The sequence below is a fragment of the Theropithecus gelada genome, chromosome 10 (assembly GCF_003255815.1).
Source record: "Theropithecus gelada isolate Dixy chromosome 10, Tgel_1.0, whole genome shotgun sequence".
Lineage (NCBI taxonomy): Eukaryota > Metazoa > Chordata > Mammalia > Primates > Cercopithecidae > Theropithecus > Theropithecus gelada.
In genome coordinates, this window is record NC_037678.1 from 57,000,763 (window position 1) to 57,022,262 (window position 21,500).

Consider the following 21,500-nt stretch of genomic DNA (forward strand, 5'->3'; position numbering starts at 1 on the left):
AAACAATGTGGTGGATTAGCTTTTTGATGTACTACTGAATTTGGTTTGCTAGTATTTTGTTTAGGATTTTTACATCTATGTTCATCAGTGATACTGGTCTGAAGTTTTCTTTTTCTGTTGTGTCTCTGCCAGGTTTTGATGTTAGAATGATGCTAACCTCATAGAATGAATTAGGGAGGAGTCCCTCCTCCTCAATTTTTTGGAATAATTTCAGTAGGATTGGCACCAGCTCTTCTTTATATATCTGGTAGAATTTGGCTATGAATTCATCTGGTCCAAGGCTTTTTCTGGTTGGTAAGTTTTTTTTTTTTTTAATTACTGATTAAATTTTGGTACTTGTTATTGGTCTGTTAAATTTCATCCTGGTTTAATCTTGGGAGTTTGTACGATTCCACTAGTTTATCAATTCTGTATAGGTTTTCTAGTTTGTGTGCATAGTGGTGTTTGTAATAGTCTCTGATGTTTGTTTGTATTTTTATGGGGTGAGTGGTAATATCTCCTTTGTTATTTTTAATTGTGTTTATCTGGATTTTCCCCTTCCTTATTAGTCTAACTAGTGGTCTACCAGTCTTATTTATCCTTCAAAGAACCAACTTTTGGTTTCATTGATCTTTCATATGGTTTCCCTTATCTCCATTTTGTTCATTTCCGCTCTAATTTTGGTTATTTCTTTTCTTCTACTAGCTTTGGGGTTGGTTTGCTCTTGTTTTTCAAGTTCCTCTAGGTGTAATGTTAGGTTAGTTGGAGATATTCCTAACTTTTTGATGTGGGCATTTAGTGCTATAAACTTTCCTGTCAACACTGCTCTAATTGTGTCCCAGAGATTTTGGTATGTTGTATCTTTGTTCTTATTAGTTTTAAAAAACTTCTTGATTTCTTTCTTAATTTTGTTGTTTACAAAAAAGTCATTCAGGAACAGGAGCATGTACTAACAAGCACATGTAAGTGTGTGGTTTTGAGAGATGTTGTTATTGATTTCTATCAATAAAGTATTTTTGGATTAAGATATGTACACTGTTTTTATACATAATGCTGTCACACACTTAGTAGATTACAGTATAGTGTAAACATATCGTTTATATGCACTGAGAAACCAAAATATTTGTTCGACTCACTTTATTAGGGTGGCCTGGAACTGAATCTGTAATATCTTTGAGGTATGCCTGTACTCTCATTTTTCCATGTGATTAAATGGAGTTTTTCCAGAAGTGAAATGAGTTACCCAAGGTCATGGGGTTAGCAAATGATAAAGATGGTTTTTTAATTTTAATTTTAATTTTTTAGTATCTGCCTCTGTAAAGATGTGTTTTAAGTTTCCATCGGATGAGTGTAAAGCCTGTGACTGTGGCACTAGACAACTGTGAATAGTCAATAACCTGCTGGCTCCTCCGACTTACCATCTATCTGAATCCTCTGAATGTCTATTGTCAGGGTCAAGATGAAGGAAATGGTATGACATTTTCAGAGCATTTATTTTCTTTCCTATTTTTTTTTTTTAACGGAGTCTCGCTCTGTCACCCAGACTGGAGTGCAGTGGCACGATCTCAGATCACTGCAAGCTCTGCTTCCTGGGTTCACGCCATTCTCCTGCCTCAGCCTCCTGAGTAGCTGGGACTACAGGTGCCCGCCACCACGCCCAGCTAATTTTTTGTATTTTTAGTAGAGACGGGGTATTCATCGTGTTAGCCAGGATGGTCTCGATCTCCTGACCTCATGATCTGCCCGCCTCGGCCTCCCAAAGTGCTGGGATTACAAGCGTGAGCCACCGCGCCCAGCCCAGACCATTTCTTGGTTGGTGCAAGTATAGCCTAAACATTATGAAGAGAGAATTGGTAATATTTATGCACAGATTGAATTATGTGTATTTCTAACTTACGTGTATTTCTACTTTTATTGGCTTTCCTAAGGAATAAATAAATAAATACTCAAGGATTTAGTTATAATTATGTAACTAATAGTGAATTTCTACAATAGGGAAAAACTGGAACCACCAAACTTGTCAACAACTGGTGATTAGTTGGCAGAGTAATCTACTAATTTATGAAATTTTTGAAAATATTTAGGAATACAAGAAAACATTTATTGTAAAGGTTAAACATAAAAATATTCACAGGATTATCCACTATGTAAAAACATATATGTACATAAGAAAAAGTCTACTAGAATATATGCACAAATGTTAGCACAGGTTGACAAGATTAACAGTGATTTTTAAATTTAATTGTCATTTTCATATTTTTACAAGATTTATGCACTAAGCATGAGTTGCTCTTGTATTAGTACAAGAGCAAAAAATGACATCCTGAAAAGAAACCTTTTTTTTTTTCCTATGGAGAGAAGTCAATGATATAAAATGATGGCGGGTCCCAGGAAGAGGCCAAAGCCAAAAATATATTGTAAAGTGGGAAGAGGCAAGGAAATAGAACTAGAGAAGAAAATGTTAGTATGATCCACAGGCTTTGCTTCTCTCCCACTTTCCCACTTTCTCATCCCAACCAAATGACTCTGGGAATATTCCTAGACCCAGTCACGACTTACTCAGAGCCTCTCACAGTGAGCTCAGCTCCTGAAATTTCCCTTCCCATTATGCCCCTGTGCTAGCACTGTAAGAGTACCTAGAGAGAGGGCTCTTGGTGATGGGAATAAGCCCAAGATGTATCGTGGCTCTGAGGCCCAGGAAAAGCTGTGGGCTTCACCATCTTGCACACTTGGCTCTGGATTCACTTCCTTTCAAATCTTGTATCTATCACTTATTGGCTGTGTGGCCTTGGGCAAGTTGCTTAGCGCCTCGGTGCTTCAGTTTCTGTATCTGCAAAATATAAATGTTTAGCACTAAACTCACTGGGTCATTAAGAGTATTGGTTAATACATGTTAAATATTTGACTCATAGTGAGTTTGGTGTTCAGCTGGGTGATTCTGAATACTTCAATAAGTGTTTTATTGGTTTATTTAACAAACCATACATAGCACTGCTTATATGCCAGACATTGGGTCTCAGTGCTTAACACAAAATAAGTCATGGAATCCTCCCAAAAATCCTATGAAGAAAGTACTGCTATTCTCACTTAAAAAAGAGGAAATTGAGGCACAGAGATGATTAGTGACTTTCCTAGAGTAAGTGGGAGGTAGGATTTGAGTTTAGTTTAAGTCTACATATTTAAAATCTACATGTTATGTGACATTTTCCAAGCCCTCTTGGAAGAGATCTCTCTTTTCCTCACAAAAGTCACAAGAGATTGCTGATAAGGTGGTGTTAGGCTGATGCTAGCAATGGAGAAGTTAATATAAAGATGGATGAGACTTTATGAAGGTCCTCACACAATGTTAGAAAAAAATAGATATGTAGATCTTCCTTCCACTCCCCAATCACCCAGACTTGTGTCTGAGTGTCCACAATCAGCCAGACTTGTGTGTGTGTTGGGGAGGAGAGGATTCTGCAGGTCCACAGTGTTCTGTCTCTATCTATATTGCCTGCAGCAAAAAGAAGAAAGTACTCCTTGAATAGGAATTCAGGGACAATGTTCTATATGTACCGAACTTATGGTTTGGGACAGAACTTACAGATCTGCCACGACCAGAAGCATGACTAAGATCTGCATAATTGATTTGTTCTGCTCACCACCTACTCACTGTGTAGGGGCTCTGCAGTTCCTAGAGGCAAGGAAGAAGAGCCACCAGTCAAGTAGGTATCAGCACCTCCAACTCCAACATCTTCAAAGGTAGGTGGGGGTCAAGGTCCTGGGGCTGAAAGTGTGAGCCTGTAAAAGCTTTCACCTTTGTCTTGCTTGGATGGGTTCCTTGCCCTAATCATGCCCCTGCATCATGCCAACACTATCCCTCTATGGAATAAATTATTGTTTATGTTGTTCAAATGGAGAAACTGAGGCAGAGAACGATAACATGGATAGACATCGTGTGCCTCCATATGTGATATCCTGAGAAGGACACAGCATCACCTACATGCTATTCCCACCGAGAATACATAACTTATATCTAATCTTAAGGAAATCTCAGATAAACCCCAATTGAGGACTATTTAGTTCGAAGAAAAGGTTGGCTGTATTCTTCCAAAATTTGAACTGCATAAAAGACAAAGGACATTATTGGGTGAAATGATAAAATTTAATACTCATGATAGAATAGATAAAAGTATGTTTGATCAAGGTTAAATTTAACAAAGTTGATAACTGTAGTATGATCATGTAAGATAATGCTCAGGTTGTTAAGAAATACTCATGGAGGAGGTGGCTCCAAGATGGCCGAATAGGAACAGCTCTGGTCTGCAGCTCCCAGCATGACTGATGCAGAAGATGGGTGATTTCTGCATTTCCAACTGAGGTACCTGGTTCATCTTACTGGGACTGGTTGGACAGTGGGTGCAGCCTATGGAGGGTGAGCCAAAGCAGAGTGGGGTGTCGCCTCACACAGGAAGCGCAAGGGGTTGGGGGATTTCCCTTTACTAGCCAAGGGAAGCTGTGACAGACTGTACCTGGAAAATCAGGACACTCTCACCCAAATACTGTGCTTTCCCCAGGTCTTAACAACCGGCAGACAAAGAGATTCTTTTCTGGGCCTGGCTCGGTGGGTCCCACGCCCACAGAGCCTTGCTCACTGCAAGTACTGCAGTCTGAGATCGAACTGCGAGGCGGCAGCCTGGCTGGGGGATTGGCATCCACCATTGCTGAGGCTTGAGTAGGTAAACAAAGCCACCGGGAAGCTCGAACTAGGTGGAGCCCACCACAGCTCAGCGAGGCCTAGGCCTCTATAGTCTCCAACTCTGTGGGCAGGGCATATCTGAACAAAAGGCAACAGACAACTTCTGCAGACCTAAACGTCCTTGTCTGATAGCTCTGAAGAGAGCAGTGGTTTTCCCAGCATGGTGTTTGAGCTCTGAGAACGGACAGACTGCCTCCTCAAGTGGGTCCCTGACCCCTGTGTAGCCTAACTGGGAGTCACCTCCCAGTAGGGGCCAACAGACACCTCATATGGCTGAGTGCCCCTCTGGGACGAAGCTGCCAGAGGAAGGATCAGGCAGCAATATTTGCTGTTCTGCAGCCTCTGCTGGTGATACCCAGGCAAACAGGGTCTGGAGTGTACCTCCAGCAAACTCCAACAGACCTGCAGCTGAGGGACCTGACTGTTAGAAGGAAAATTAACAAACAGAAAGGAATAGCATCGACGTCAACACAATTTTAGACCAATATCCCTGATGAACATCAATGTGAAAATCCTCAATAAAATACTGGCAAACCGAATCCAGCAGCACATCAAAAAGTTTATCCACCATGATCAAGTCAGCTTCATCCCTGAGATGCAAGGCTGGTTCAGCATTTGCAAATCAACAAATGTAATCCATCACATAAACAGAACCAACAACAAAAACCACATGATTATTTCAATAGATTTAGAAAAGGCCTTAGGCAAAATTCAACAGCCCTTCATGCTAAAAACTCTCAATAAACTAGGTATTGATGGAACGTATCTCAAAATAATAAGAGCTATTTATGACAGACCCACAGCCAATATCATACTGAATGGGCAAAAACTGGAAGCATTCCCTTTGAAAACCAGCACAAGACAGGGATGCCCTCTCTCACCACTCCTATTCAACATAGTATTGGAGGTTCTGGCCAGGGCAATCAGGTAAGAGAAAGAAATAAAGGGTATTCAATTAGGAAAAGAGGAAGTCAAGTTGTCCCTGTTTGCAGATGACATGATTGTATATTTAGAAAACCCTATCATCTCAGCCCTAAATCTCCTTAGGCTGATAAGCAACTTCAGCAAAGTCTCAGGATACAAAATCAATGTGCAAAAATCACAAGCATTCCTATACACCAATAACAGACAGAGAGCCAAATCATGAGTGAACTCCCATTCACAATTTCTACAAAGAGAATAAAATACCTAGGAATTCACCTTACAAGGGATGTGAAGGACCTCTTCAAGGAGAACTACAAACCACTGCTCAATGAAATAAAAGAGGACGCAAACAAATGGAAGAACATTCCATGCTTATGGATAGGAAGAACTAACATCATGAAAATGGCCATACTTCCCAAGGTAATTTATAGATTCAATGTAATCCCCATCAAGCTACCAATGACTTTCTTCACAGAACTGGAAAAAACTACTTTAAAGTTCATATGGAACCAAAAAAGAGCCCTCACTGCCAAGACAATCCTAAGCAAAAAGAACAAAGCTGGAGGCATCACACTACCTGACTTCAAACTATTCTACAAGGCTACAGTAACCAAAACAGCATGGTACTGGTACCAAAACAGATATATAGACCAATGGAACAGAATAGAGGGCTCAGAAATAACACCACACATCTACAACCACCTGATCTTTGACAAATCTGACAAAAACAAGAAATGGGGAAAGGATTCCTTATTTAATAGATGGTGCTGGGAAAACTGGTTAGCCATATGCAGAAAGCTGAAACTGGGTCCCTTCCTTACACCTTATACAAAAATTAATTCAAGATGGATTAAAGACTTAAATGTTAGACCTAAAACCATAAAACCCTAGAAGAAAACCCAGGCAATACCATTCAAGACACAGGCATGGGCAAGGACTTCATGACTAAAACACGAAAAGCAATGGCAATGAAAGCCAAAATTGACAAATGGGATCTAATTAATCTAAAGAGCTTCTGCACAGCAAAGGAAACTACCATCAGGGTGAACAGGCAACCTACAGAACTGGAGAAAATTTTTGCAATCTGCCCATCTGACAAAGGGCTAATATCCAGAATCTACAAAGAACTCAAACAAATTTATAAGAAAAAAGTAAACAACCCCATGAAAAAGAGGGCAAAGAATATGAGCAGACACTTCTCAAAAAAAGACATTTATGCAGCCAACAGACACATGAAAAAATGCTCATCATCATTAGTCATCAGGGAAATGCAAATCAAAACCACAATGAGATACCATCTCACACCACTTAGAATGGAGATCATTAAAATATTAGGAAACAACAGATGCTGGAGAGGATGAGGAGAAATAGGAATGCTTTTACACTATTGGTGGGAGTGTAAATTAGTTCAACCATTGTGGAAGACAGTGTGACGATTCCTCAAGGATCTAGAACTAGCAATGCCATTTGACCCAGCAATCCCATTTCTGGGTATATACCCAAAGTATTATAAATCATGCTACTATAAAGACACATGCACATGTATGTTTATTGTGGCATTATTCATAATAGCAAAGACTTGGAACCAACCCAAATATCCCTCAATGATAGACTTGATTAAGAAAATGTGGCACATATACACCATGGAGTACTATGCAGCCATAAAAAAGGATGAGTTCATGTCCTTTGTAGGGACATGGATGAAGCTGGAAACCATAATTCTCAGCAAACTATCACAAGGACAGAAAACCAAACACCGCATGTTATCACTCATAGGTGGGAATTGAACAATGAGAACACTAGGAGACAGGGCGGGGAGCATCACACACTGGAGCCTGTCGGGGGTGGGGAGCTGGGGGAGGGATAGCATTAGGAGAAATACCTAATGTAAATGACGAGTTGATGGGTGCAGCAAACCAACATATCTCATGTATACCTATGTATCAAACCAGCACATTGTGCACATGTACCCTAGAACTTAAAGTATTAAAAAAAATACTCACAGAAGTATTTAAAAATGAGGGCCATGACAAATGAAACTTGCTCTCAAATTGCTCAAAAAATAAGAGAGGGAGAGAGAGGGAGAGAGAGAGTGAGGGAGAGAGGGAGAGAGGGAAAGGAAATAGGTGAATCTGGGTAAACGGTATGCAGATGATCTTTGTACTATTCTTACCCCTGTAAGTTTGAAATTATTTCCAAATAATAGCTTAAAGTGAGTTAAAGGCAACCCATTTTATGGCCCATGTGCCTCAATTTTTTTATTTTTCTGTTTTATAATTTTTCATATGTGCCAAGAGGAGAATAAATTTAGTCCTTCTCAAAGGCTTTGTACCTTTTAAAATGTCTGTAGGTACTATTCCTAATTTTGAGCCTTTGAAGGATTTCAACTGATTCATGCATATTTTCTTCTGCTTGGTTGAAAACATTGAAGCAAAAATGGGACTTTCAGGGAAAATTGGTTACTTGCAGGGAAGGGACAATATCTCCCCCATGATGGTGCAATTCATAGTATCCTATCCAGACTTCTCCTTTGTATCTGTTTCTCTCCTCTTTCTTTTTGTTTGGATTCAGGAGAGTGAAGGAGCAGGCTGGGAGTGAGAAAGGAGTGAAGAAAAAATTGATGAATTTTTTTTTTTGAACAGTACTTAACCCCCTCTTTCCAAGCCCTAACTCCCATCACCAATGAGCTGCCTGAAATAATAGCCAGCACTTATTTTGCATTTTTTGTGTTCTGAGTCCTAGAACCTTAAAAAATTTATTTTGTTCTCCTTTTCACCAATCTCTATATAGCATATTGTATCTTTCTTTTATATACCTTATTTATTGCCTCTCCCTTGACTATAAAGCAAACTTTATGAGGGCAGGGATTTTTGTCAGCTTTGTCCACTACTGTATCCTCATTGCTTATAATAGTGCCAGGCTTACAGTAGTCATTTAATATTTGTGGGATGAATGAATTTATGACAGATGAATGAAGGCTAGGACCTCAGTCAATCAGTAGAATTAATTCCAAGTAGGTTAAATAGTTGAAAGTTTTAAGAAGACCACTACGAAGTCAATGAAATTAAATAACTTCCACCCCTCTGGAGGAGAAAAGAGAGTTTAATAATAATAATAATAATAGCCAACATTTATTTGCATGATCTGTGTGCCAGGCCCTATGCTCAGGGCTTCATGCATTCACAATGTGAATGTGATACTAATATAACTCTCATATTATATATTGGAAACTGAGGCCCTAAACTAAATGTGTTGGGATTGGGATTCATTTGGGCCCAGGTCTCTCTGATTCTAGTGTTCAGGTTTTGTTCTCTGTTCCATGCTATGCCAACAATTTTGTGTGGTGACAAATGAGGGATAATTTATCTCTTATAGTAAGACAACACGTGTATTCTATTGGTAAAATAAACCAATCCTGGTGGAGAAAAAGATAGAAACAACTATCCAGGTTATAAAATAGACAGTATACTTTACCTAGAATCTACAAATTTTAGATCTATAAATTTGTGATCTGAAGTTAATAATGAATTTAACAAAATTCCAATGGAAAGAATATCATCAATGACACTTTTTTCTAAAGAGAAGAAATTACAAATATTCACCTGTCTTATGATGAATAGGAGCCCAGAGCCTGGTAGACTTGCTGGGTGGCTATTCCCAGAGGACAGATAACAATCACTACAACTCAGCTCTCAGGAAGCCATATCCATAAGAAAAGGGGAAGAGTACTACATCAAGGGAACACCCGGTGGGACAAAAGAATCTGAACAACAGCCTTCAGCCCTAGACCTTCCTTCTGATAGAGCCTACCCAAATGAGAAGGAACCAGAAAACCAACTCTGGTAATATGATGAAACAAGGCTCCTTAGCACCCCCCCAAAATCACACTAGGTCACCAGCAATGGATCCAAACCAAGAAGAAATCCCTGATTTACCTGAAAAAGAATTCAGGAGGTTAGTTATCAAACTAATCAGGAAGGCACCAGAGAAAGGTAAAACCCAATGCAAGGGGGAAAAAAAAAAAAAAGAAACGAGAAGTGAAAGGAGAAATATTCAAGGAAATAGAAAGCATAAAGAAAAAACAATACAAACTTCAGAAAACATTGGACACACTTACAGAAATGCAAAATGCTCTAGAAAGTCTCAGCAATAGAATTAACAAGTAGAAGAAAGAAATTCAGAGCTTGAAGACAAGGTTTAATTAACCCAATCCAACAAAGACAAAGAAAAAAGAATAAGAAAATATGAACAAAGGCTCCAAGAAATCTGGGATTGTGTTAAACAACTAAACCTAAAATAATCAGTGTTCCTGAGGAAGAAGAGAAATCTAAGTTTGGAAAACATATGTGGGGGAATAATTGAGGAAAACTTCCCCGGCCTTGCTAGAGACCTAGACATCCAAATACAAGAAGCACAAAGAACACCTGGGAAATTAATCACAAAAAGATCATTGCTTAGGCACATTGTCATCAGGTTATCTAAAGTTAAGATGAAGGAAAGAATCTTAAGGGCTGGGAAAAAAAGCACCAGGTAGCATATATAGGAAAACCTATCAGATTAATAGGAGATTTCTCAGTAGAAACCCTACAAGCTAGAAGGGATTAGGGCCATATCTTCAGCCTCCTCAAATAAAACAATTATCAGCCAAGAGTTTTGTATCCAGTGAAACTAAGCATCATATATGAAGGAAAGATAGTCTTTTTCAGACAAACGAATGCTGAGAGAATTCACCCCTATCAAACTACCACTACAAGAACTGCTAAAAGGAGCTCTAAATCTTGAAACAAATTCTGGAAACACATGTAAATGGCCTAAATGCTCTACTGAAAAGATACAGACTGCAGAATGGAAAAATAATTCACCAACCAACTATCTGCTGACTTCAAGAGACTCACCTAACACATAAGGATTCACAACAAATTAAAGGGGTGGAAAGGGCATTTCATGCAAATGAACACCAAAAGTGAGCAGGGGTAACTATTCTTATATCAGGCAAAATAAACTTTAAAGCAATGACAGTTAAAAAAGACAAAGAGGGACATTATATAATGGTAAAAGACCTTGTCCAACAGGAAAATATTACAATCCTAAACAAATATGCACCTGACACTGGAGCTCCCAAATTTATAAAACAATTACTAATAGACATAAGAAATGAGATAGACAGCAACACAAAATAGTGGGGGATTTCAATATTCCACTGAAAGCACTAGACAGATCATCAAGACAGAAAGTCGGCAAATAAACAAAGGATTAAAACTATACCTTGGAACAAATGAACTTAACAGATAAATACAGAACATTCTATCCAACAACCGGAAAATACGCATTCTATTCAACAGCGCATGGAACTTTCTGCAAGATAGATCATATGATAGGGCACAAAACGAGCCTCAATAAATTTAAGAAAATTGGTCCAGGCGTGGTGGCTCATGCCTGTAATCCCAGCACTTTGGAAGGCTGAGGGGGGTGGATCACCTGAGGTCAGGAGTTCAAGACCAGCCTGGCCAACATAGTGGGACTCCATCTCTACTAAAAATATAAAAATTAGCCAGGAAAGGCCTGTAGTCCCAGCTACTCAGGAGGCTGAGGCATGATAATTGCTTGAACCTGGGAGGCAGAGGTTGTAGTAAGTCAAGATTGCACCACTGCACTCCAGCCTGGGTGACAGAGCGAGACTCTGTTTCCAAAAATTAAAAATTAAAAAAAATAAATTTAAGAAAATTGAAATTATATCAAGCACTCTCTTATACCACAGTGGAATAAAACTGGAAATCAATTCCAAAAAGAGCTACAAAACCATGCAAATATGTGGAAATTAAATAACCTGCTCCTGAATGATCATTGAGTCAAAAATGAAATCAAGATGTAAATTAAAAAATTATTTGAACTGAACAACAATAGTGACACAAACTATCAAAACCTCTGGGATAAAGCAAAGGCGGTGCTAAGAGGAAAGCTCATACCCCTAAATGCCTACATCAGAAAGACTGAAAGAGCCCAAATTGACATGCTAATGTCACACTTCAAGGGACTAGAGAAACAAGAACAAACCAAATCCAAACCCAGCAGAAGAAACCTCAGAAATAACATCACACATCTACAACCATCTGATCTTTGACAAACCTGAAAAAAGCAAGCAATGGGGAAAGGATTCCCTGCTTAATAAAGGGTGTTGGGAAAACTGGCTAGCCATATGCAGAAAGTTGAAACTGGATCCCGTCCTTAACCTTATACAGAAATCAACTCAAGATGGATTAAAGACTTAAACACAAGACCTAAAACCATAAAAACCCTAGAAGAAAACCTAGGCAATACCATTCAGGAAATAGGAATGAGCAAAGGTTTCATGACTAAAACACGAAAAGCAATGCCAACAAAAGCCAAAATTGACAAATGGAATCTCATTAAACTAAAGGGCTTCTGCACAGCAAAAGAAACTGTCATCAGAGTGAACAGGCAACCTACAGAATCGGAGAAAATGTTTGCAATCTATCCATCTGGCCAAGGGGTAATATCCAGAATCTACAAAGAACTTAAACACATTTACAAGAAAACACCACACAACCCCATCAAAAAGTGGGCGAAGGATATGAACAAACACTTCTTAGAAGAAGACATTTATGCAGCCAACAAACATATGAAAAAAAGCTCATCAAAGGATATGAACAGACATTTCTCAAAAGAAGACATTCATACAGCCAACAGACACATGAAAAAATGCTCATCATCACTGGCCATCAGAGAAATGCAAATCAAAACCACAATGAGATACCATCTCACACCAGTTAGAATGGCGATCATTAAAAAGTCAGGAAACAACAGGTGCTGGAGAGGATGTGGAGAAATAGGAACACTTTTACACTGTTGGTGGGATTGTAAACTAGTTCAACCATTATGGAAAACAATATGGCGATTCCTCAAGGATCTAGAACTAGATGTACCATATGACCCAGCCATCCCATTACTGGGTATATACCCAAAGGATTATGAATCATGCTGCTATAAAGACACATGCACACGTATGTTTATTGCGGCACTATTCACAATAGCAAAGACTTGGAATCAACCCAAATGTCCATCAGTGACAGACTGGATTAAGAAAATGTGGCACATATACACCATGGAGTACTATGCAGCCATAAAAAAGGATGAGTTTGTGTCCTTTGTAGGGACATGGATGCAGCTGGAAACCATCATTCTTAGCAAACTATCACAAGAACAGAAAACCAAACACCGCATGTTCTCACTCATAAGTGGGAACTGAACAATGAGATCACTTGGACTCGGGAAGGGGAACATCACACACCAGGGCCTATCATGGGGAGGGGGGAGGGGGGAGGGATTGCATTGGGAGTTATACCTGATGTAAATGACGAGTTGATGGGTGCTGACGAGTTGATGGGTGCAGCACAGCAACATGGCACAAGTATACATATGTAACAAACCTGCATGTTATGCACATGTACCCTAGAACTTAAAGTATAATAATAATAAAAAATAAATAAATAAAAAAAAGCTCATTATCACTGGTCATTAGAGAAATGCAAATCAAAACCACAATGAGATGCCATCTCACACCAGTTAGAATGGCGATCATTAAAAAGTCAGGAAACAACAGGTGCTAGAGAGGATGTGGAGAAATACGAACACTTTACACTGTTGGTGGGACTGTAAACTAGTTCAACTATTGTGGAAGACAGTGTGGTGATTCCTCAAGGATCTAGAACTAGAAATACCATTTGACCCAGTGATCCCATTACTGGGTATATACCCAAAGGATTATAACTCATGCTGCTGTAAAGACGCATGCGCACGTATGTTTATTGCACCCCTGTTAACAATAGCAAAGACTTGGAACTGACCCAAATGTCCATCAATGATAGATTGGATTAAGAAAACGTGGCACATATACACCATGGAGTACTATGCAGCCATAAAAAAGGATGAGTTCATGTCCTTTGCAGGAACATGGATGAAGCTGGAAACCATCATTCTCAGCAAACTAACACAAGAACAGAAAACCAAACACCGCATGTTCTCATAAGTGGAAGTTGAACAATGAGAACACATGGACACAGGGGGCGGGCATCACACACCAGGGCCTGTTGAGGGGGTGGGGGGCTGGGGGAGGGATAGCATTAGGAGAAATACGGGTATCGCAAACCACCATGGCACGTGTATACCTATGTAAAAAACCTGCATGTTTTGCACATGTACTCCAGAACTTAAAGTGTAATAAAAAAAGAAAATAGCTAAGATCAGAGCAGAATTAAATGAAATTGAAACAAAAAAAAATACAAAAGATAAATGAAACAAAAAGCTGGTTCTTTGAAAAGATAAATAAAATTGATATACCATTGGCCAGATTAACCAAGAAAATAAGAGAGAAAATCCAAATAAGCTCATTAAGAAATGAAACGGGAGATATTACAACTGACACCACAGAAATACAAACGATCATGTAAGGCTACTATGAACACCTTTACACACATACACTAGAAAACCTAGAAGAGATGGATAAATTCCTGGAAAAATACAACTCTCCTAACTTAAATCAGGAAGAATTAGATACCCTGGACAGACCAAATAACAAGCAGAGAGATTGGAGATATTAGTCAAAGGGCACAAAGTTTCAGTTATACAAGACGGATACATCTCAGAGACCTGTTGTACAGCATAGTGTCCATAGTTAGCAATACTGTATTGCGAAGTTAAAAATTTGTTAAGATGACAGATCTTATTTTTACCGCGCGCACACACACACCAAATAATAAGTAAAGAGGCCAGTGGAAACTTTTGGAGGCGATGGATATGTTTATGGCCTAGATTGTGGTGATGATTACATGGGTGTATACTTGTCTTCAAACTCATTATAGTTGTATACACTAAAGATGTCTTTTTTTTTTTTGAGACGGAGTCTTGCTCTGTCGCCCAGGCTGGAGTGCAGTGGCTGGATCTCAGCTCACTGCAAACTCCGCCTCCCGGGTTTACGTCATTCTGCTGCCTCAGCCTCCCCAGTAGCTGGGACTACAGGCGCCCGCCACTTCGCCCGGCTAGTTTTTTTTTTTTTTTTGTATTTTTTAGTAGAGACGGGGTTTCACGGTGTTAGCCAAGATGGTCTTGATCTCCTGACCTCGTGATCCGCCCGTCTCGGCCTCCCAAAGTGCTGGGATTACAGGCTTGAGCCACCGCGCCCGGCCAAGATGTCTTATAAATAGCTTTTTATATGTCAGTTATATCTTAATGAAGTAGTTTTAAAAAAGTCATTATATAACAGCAAGCTTATATAATTTTGTTTTATAAAAAATCTATATATCTATGCAAATATGAAAGAATATTGTACATCGATATAGTGGAATAACTAGAAATATTTTCACTTTCTTCTATGTGTTTTTTTATGTTTTAAGAATTTTGTAAGCTAACCCTTTAAATGTGCTCAGAACACTTAACATTAGCTTACTGTTGGGCAAAATTATCTAATACAAAGCTTATTTTATAATAAAGTGTTGAATAGCTCATGTAATGTATTTAATACTGTGCTGAAAATAAAAAAAACATTAAAGAGAAAAATTAAGCATGGATGGAAAGGGGAAAAATTCTCATTCATGGGTAGGAGAATAGTATATTTGTTCATGACTGCTTTAGTTTTATGGTTTCAACAGTGAAACCACTGCAGACAACCTGAATGTTCATTTTCATGAAGATGAATACATATTGTGTGACATATTCACGGAGTGGAATATTATGTAACAGCAAAAACAAAAACAAAAACAAAAAAACCAAGCAAAAAACCTCCAGAATGGTTGATGGGTACTTAAAGTACGATTTCTACTGGATGTATATTGCTTTTGCACCATCATAAAGTTGAAAAGTTGTATGTCAAACCGTCACAAGTTAAGGATCCTCTCTCTATGTATGGTGTATAATAGTACCTGTCACACAGTAGGTGTTCAATAAATGTTGAACACATTTTCAAAAAGAATTTGTTCAAACCAAATACTGCATATTCTCACTTATAAGTGGGAGCTAAATGATGAGAACTCATGAACACAAAGAAGGAACAATAGACACTGGGGTCTACTTGAGGGTGAAGGGTGGGAGGAGGGAGAGGAGCAGAAAAGATGGCTGTTGGGTACTGGGCTTAATACCTGGGTGATGAAATAATCTGTACAACAAACTCTCACGACATGAGTTTTCCTATATAACAAACCTTCACATGTACCCCAAACCTAAAATAAAAGATCAAAATTTTTTTTTGTAAGCTGAATTTGAATTATGTTTTAATCAAAATAAGGCAACACATTACATTTTTTTTCCAGTAAAAGGAAAACATGAGGTGTGAGATGGAGAGATTCGTTTTGGCAAAGCTAACACTCAGCTTAGGTGTGCCAGTTGTTAGGTAGGCAGAGGGCAAGGGGGAATAGTGAGAAGATAGAGAATGAAGAAATTCGACAAGCACTTTCTCTTGCTTCACACCTCTCTTTCCCTATTTATATGTCTTGATCTCTAGCAGCAGCTGGGAAGAAAAACAATCCTTCCAACAACATATATTCAGACACATATGGTCAGCCTCATGAAGCTGTGGATACTCATGCTTATGACATTCGTCTGTACGGTGCTACTGTCTGTGCTGGGAGAAATGAGGAAGAAAAAATATTCCAGTAGGTGGTGAGGCTGGATTAAGGGCCACAGGAGTGGGATGAGCTTGTTTCTGAACAAGGGAGGGGGTTTCATGTCTGCTGTATCTGACTCAGGACCCACCTTCATAGGATCACCCATCAGAGAATCAGACAACTTTGTATGCACAGAGATTCAAGAAATCCCTAAGCTGAGGTCCTTTAATGCTTCCTCTTTTAACCTTGAAAATAGCAATATCTGTCTATCTCTCTCTCTCTCCATCTCTCTCTATCTATGTATCTATCTATCTATATTTAAATATATATGAATATTTATATATATTCATATATATGAATATATATCATATATAAGATATATATTTAAATATATATATATTTACACACACATATGTGTGTGTATATATACCATAAGCTATAAACATAAAAACATTTTCCAATGTTAGACTGTCTTTGAGGGTGAGATGTCAGTATAGAGCTAATTCTGCGGCTCTATACTGGTATCTCTGTGAGCTAGCTGCGTATACTTTGTCACATGAGTACCAAATGGGCATTTCTTAATACATATCCTTAGTTTCAGTGGCAAGGCTTTCAGAATGTGAAAAGTTAGGAAAGAGGCTTGAGATCGGTTCTCAGTGGGGCAACCTCTCATATGATGAGAAAATGGGATGAATGGAGGGGCTAAGAAAACTGAGTGAGAGAGATAAGAATTTGAAGAGAGGCTGAGTTATTAAACACAGAGTCAGCAAGTAGGGAAAGAAAAAGGGAGAGAATCTGTTTCTTACTTGACCTGGCCTAGCTTCCCACACTGTGAAATTAGGCATTGCAATGAGGCTACAAGATATGCCAGGCCCTGAGATCTCCTGTTATGTAAATGTAGATTTCATAGGAGGGCACATGAATGCTGGGGATTGACTGAATTGTATCGTTGGGATGCTCAGAGAGGACCCAGAGGCCTGCAACACTGGTAAAGCCTGCAGAGGTCGAGAAGGAAAAGAGGTCAGTGAAGACGCAATGGGGTCAGTGAAGGTATAATGACAGGAATTTGAGGAGGCTCATGAAGGCAATTTCCTTAAAAGGCAAATAGATACCTTGGTTGGGATTTGGGGCCCAGATTCCAGGAGGAACTGTTAAACATATGAAGGGCTTTTCTTCCCATGCTTGGCTGAAACGTACTATCAACCTTTGACCATCTCATCTAAATTTCAGGGAAGGAATTGTTACTTGAAGAGTGCTGGGGAAAGCCAAAGGTCAAAGAATGTACCAAGAAGTGTTCTAAAGCCTTTAGATGTAAAGACAAAAATTACACATGCTGCTGGACCTATTGTGGAAACATCTGCTGGATAAACGTCGTGAGTTGGGAGATGTTTGCTTGGGTGTATATCTTCACTGATTCTCATTCCCTTCCCAGAGGCTATTATTCCTAAACAGAAGACTGAGGTACCCCAAATTCTAGGTACAAAAATAACGGAAGACAATGTCCCTTTAACTTGGAAAGCAATTCACTGGCAAGTAAATCAAGACACCAGGTTAGACCCCATTGCTTCTTTCATTATATAATCAATACCTGTCTGTGTTGTCTTCTTTGTATTACACCATAGTTTCCTATTTTTTCCTAAATTTGTCCAGATTTCTAACCACTGCTTCCATAGTCAGACTTCTCCATGGGCCATTTGGCTCAGCCAGGCCCAAAGTCTCCACCTTTTTTTGTTCAATAGACCAATACCTCACCTACTCAGAAGTGGGCAACTCCTGTTGTTACGTTGAAGTATTCTTGTCCCATTGTCTGGTGAACATGGATACTATTAAGTGGGGGGAATGAATGCTTGTTTCTCAGAGTTCTTTAGCTTCTAAAAATCTAATCTTTTTCTTTTACAGAAAACCGATGAATATTACTAAAACCCTAGCTTCCCACCAGGCTGCCACCTGTGTGGGCGGGAAATGTTTAAAAGGTCTCATAGTAGTACCATGTGGCTACTTTTAGGAACACCAGTCTATTTTTACTGACAGCTAGACAAGAGCAAACACTTGACGAATAAACTCATTTACCAGTAGTGGCCTTGCCTTTTTTCAGATCATCCCACCACCCGTGAGTACCCTTATTACAAATCCCCAGTATTGTTCCTCTCCTACATTGTAGACGAGCTTCCAACTTTTGCCGTCCCATCTGATAAGCTTAGAACTGATAGGCTAATTTCATGGGCTTCACAGAACAGAATTTTATTTCTGTCCCATTTTTAATGTGGGGAATTTTCAGTAGCACTTTCACTCAGTTGGTTAGAGAGCAGGTCTTTGGTAAATGGTTTCTCACAGAGATACGGATAAACACATCTTTCCATATATATGGAAAACTACTTTCCATATATACAAGTTTAAACAAATAAGTAAATAACTGGAAGATAATTTGAGTAAGGTTTCTAATTGTCAGACAAAAGAAATTATAAATAGGCTGAACTCAGCAGCCCCAGGCTCCAGGTCTGCCTAGCAGACTTGATCTCTGGGTCTGCTCTAGTGCCAGGTCAACTCTAGCGGCCCCAGTGGCAGACAGGCCCCAGCAGTCCTAGCTTCAGGCTAACCCCAACAGAATCATGTTCCAAGCCCATCCCAGGGCCAGGCAGACCCCAAGGCCCTAGTCTCTGGACCTTCTCCAGCACTGGGCTGGCCCTCATAGCTTCAGGCTTCAAGTCTACCTCAGCACCAGGTTGATTCCCACAGCCCTACTCCTCAGACCAGCACGTGCAGACTCAGCCTCCAGGCCAGGCCCTACAAATACAAGATCCAGGACCACTCAGTACTAAGTCAACCCCCGTGGCCTCAGGCTTCCCACCCATTCCAGTGCCGGATCAGCATCCCTGGCCTTAAACACCAGGAATATACTCACAGACACAAGCTCAGGCCTGCACAGTGCCAGGCCAGTCTTCATAGCACCACCCCCCACACTTGACTAGAGGTCCGAGAGTCTCAGCAGACTTCAGAACTGGACCAGCCTTCCTGGCTCTAGGCTCCAGGACAGCTCCAGTGACTCTAGGCACCAGGTCAGTGCCCGTGATCTGAGGCTCCAGACCAGCCCTTGTGGACCAAACTTCACACTAGCCCTAGTACCAGGCTGGCTGTAGGCTCCAGGCCAGTCCATGTGCACCCAAGCTCCAGTGAACCCAGAGTCCAGACCTGATATAGCAGATCCAGGGTCCAGACCCACCCCAGTAGAATTCAGTTCTAGGCCAGATCCCATAGACTAGGCTCCAAGAATACCCCTGCAGACGTAAGCTCCAGGACAGCCCTGATGTACTCAGGCTCCAGACCCATCTCAATAGTCCCAGGTGCCATCCCCCTCCCAGAACTTGGCCAGACTCTGTAGATTCAGGCTTATGGCCCATCCCAGAGCCAGGTTAGCTCCTGTGTACCCAGGCATGAAGCTGGCCTTCAATGATACAAGGTCCAGGCCTGCCTTCATGAACCCTGGCTCCAACACCATTCCTGCAGACCCAATCAACAAATTCACCTCAGTGGATCCAGGCTTCAGGCCCAACCCTGTAGACTCAAGCACCAGGCCCACCCATCTCCTGACCCAGGAACCAGGCCAGCCTGCCTGAGGACTCCAGCAGCAAGTATGACCTTGGATCATGCCAGATGGCCTCTCCTGAACCTCTGGATGACTGATGAAGTGCTTCCCCAGAAAAAAACTAGTCTTCAAAGACTGAAATATCCTTATTTCTTCAAATGTACACACATTAATGTAAGGCAATAAGAAAACAAAAACAAAAACAAAAACACAAGGAGAACACTAAAAGAATACAGTGATCTCTTAGTAGCTGATACCAAAGGAATGGAGATACATGAACTACCTGACAGACAATTCAAAATAATTGTTTTAAGGAAACTCAGTGAACTTCAAGAAAATACAGAGAAACAATTCAGTCAAATCAAGCAAACAATAAAATGACCAAAATGATAAATTTAATGAGAGATTGAAATTATAAAACATATCAAACAGAAATCAAATATCAATCAAACTGGAGCTAAAAAATACAATGAAATGAAAAATGGAATAGATGAGAAATTGAGCAGAAGAAAACACTTTTGAACTTGAAGATAGGTTATTTGAAAATATACAGTCAGAGAAGAAAAAGAGAATGAAAGGAATAAAGAAAACTTACAAGATTGCTGGGTGTAGTGGCCCATACCTGTAATCCCAGCACTTTGTGAGGCTGAGGTGGGAGTATCACTTGAGCCCAGGAGTTTGAGACTAGCCTGGGCAACAAATTAAGACCCCTACCCTCTACAAAAAAAATTAGCTGGGCATGGTGGCATGCATCTGTAGTCCCAGCTTCAGCTACTTGGGGGGCTGAGGTGGGAGTGTCACTTGAGCTTGGGAGGTCAAGGGTGCAGTGAGCCATGATTGTGCCACTGCACTCCACCCTGGGTGACAGAACTGAGGCTCTGTCTCAAAAACAAGCAAGTCCCAAGCAAACAAACAAACAAGCAAACAAACAAACAAACACAAAACTCAACAACAACAAAAAAGAAAGCTTACAGGGTTTGTGGAACAGCATCAAAAGATCAAATATTCACGTTATGGGAGTTCATGAAGGAGAAGAGAAAGACAAAGGGGTAGAAAGTTAGTTAAAGAAATATTAGCAGAAAAATTTCCAAATTGGGAGACAAATATAAATATCCAGGTACAGGAAGGTCAAAATTGTCCGATGAAATTCAATCTAAACGAGACTACCCCAGGACACATGATAACCAAACTGTCAAAAATTAAGGACAAAGAGAGGATCCTGAAAGCAGCAAGAGAAAATAAACAAATCTCGTATAATAAAGTTCCAATAAGGTTAGCAGCAGATTTCTTTTTTTTGAGACGGAGTCTCACTCTGTCGCCCAGGCTGGAGTGCTGTGGCCGGATCTCAGCTCACTGCAAGCTCCGCCTCCCAGGTTTACGCCATTCTCCTGCCTCAGCCTCCCGAGTAGCTGGGACTACATGCGCCCGCCACCTCGCCCGGCTAAGTTTTTGTATTTTTTAGTAGAGACGGGGTTTCACCGTGTCAGCCAGGATGGTCTCGATCTCCTGACCTCGTGATCCGCCCGTCTCGGCCTCCCAAAGTGCTGGGGTTACAGGCTTGAGCCACCGCGCCTGGCCATGTAGCAGATTTCTTGGCAGATACTTTACACGCCAGGAGCGAGAGAGATGATATATTATATTTAAAATGCTGGAGGAAAAA

At 40.2% G+C, this 21,500-nt stretch overlaps 1 protein-coding gene across 2 annotated transcripts; it reads left to right on the forward strand.

The window, feature by feature from the left end:
- The first annotated feature begins 201 nt into the window (after positions 1 to 201).
- On the forward strand, positions 202 to 18,332 carry WFDC11 (WAP four-disulfide core domain 11). 2 transcript variants are annotated; one of them, XM_025399999.1, is made up of 5 exons: positions 202 to 290; positions 3,639 to 3,720; positions 16,155 to 16,305; positions 17,488 to 17,630; positions 18,157 to 18,332. In XM_025399999.1, the coding sequence occupies exons 3-5, from the start codon at positions 16,206 to 16,208 to the stop codon at positions 18,175 to 18,177; spliced, it is 264 nt and encodes an 87-aa protein (XP_025255784.1). In that variant the 5' UTR covers positions 202 to 290; positions 3,639 to 3,720; positions 16,155 to 16,205; the 3' UTR covers positions 18,178 to 18,332. The 2 variants fall into 2 exon arrangements, with proteins under 2 accessions (XP_025255784.1, XP_025255783.1); XM_025399998.1 differs by having other exon boundaries at positions 233 to 294.
- Positions 18,333 to 21,500: the final 3,168 nt, after the last annotated feature.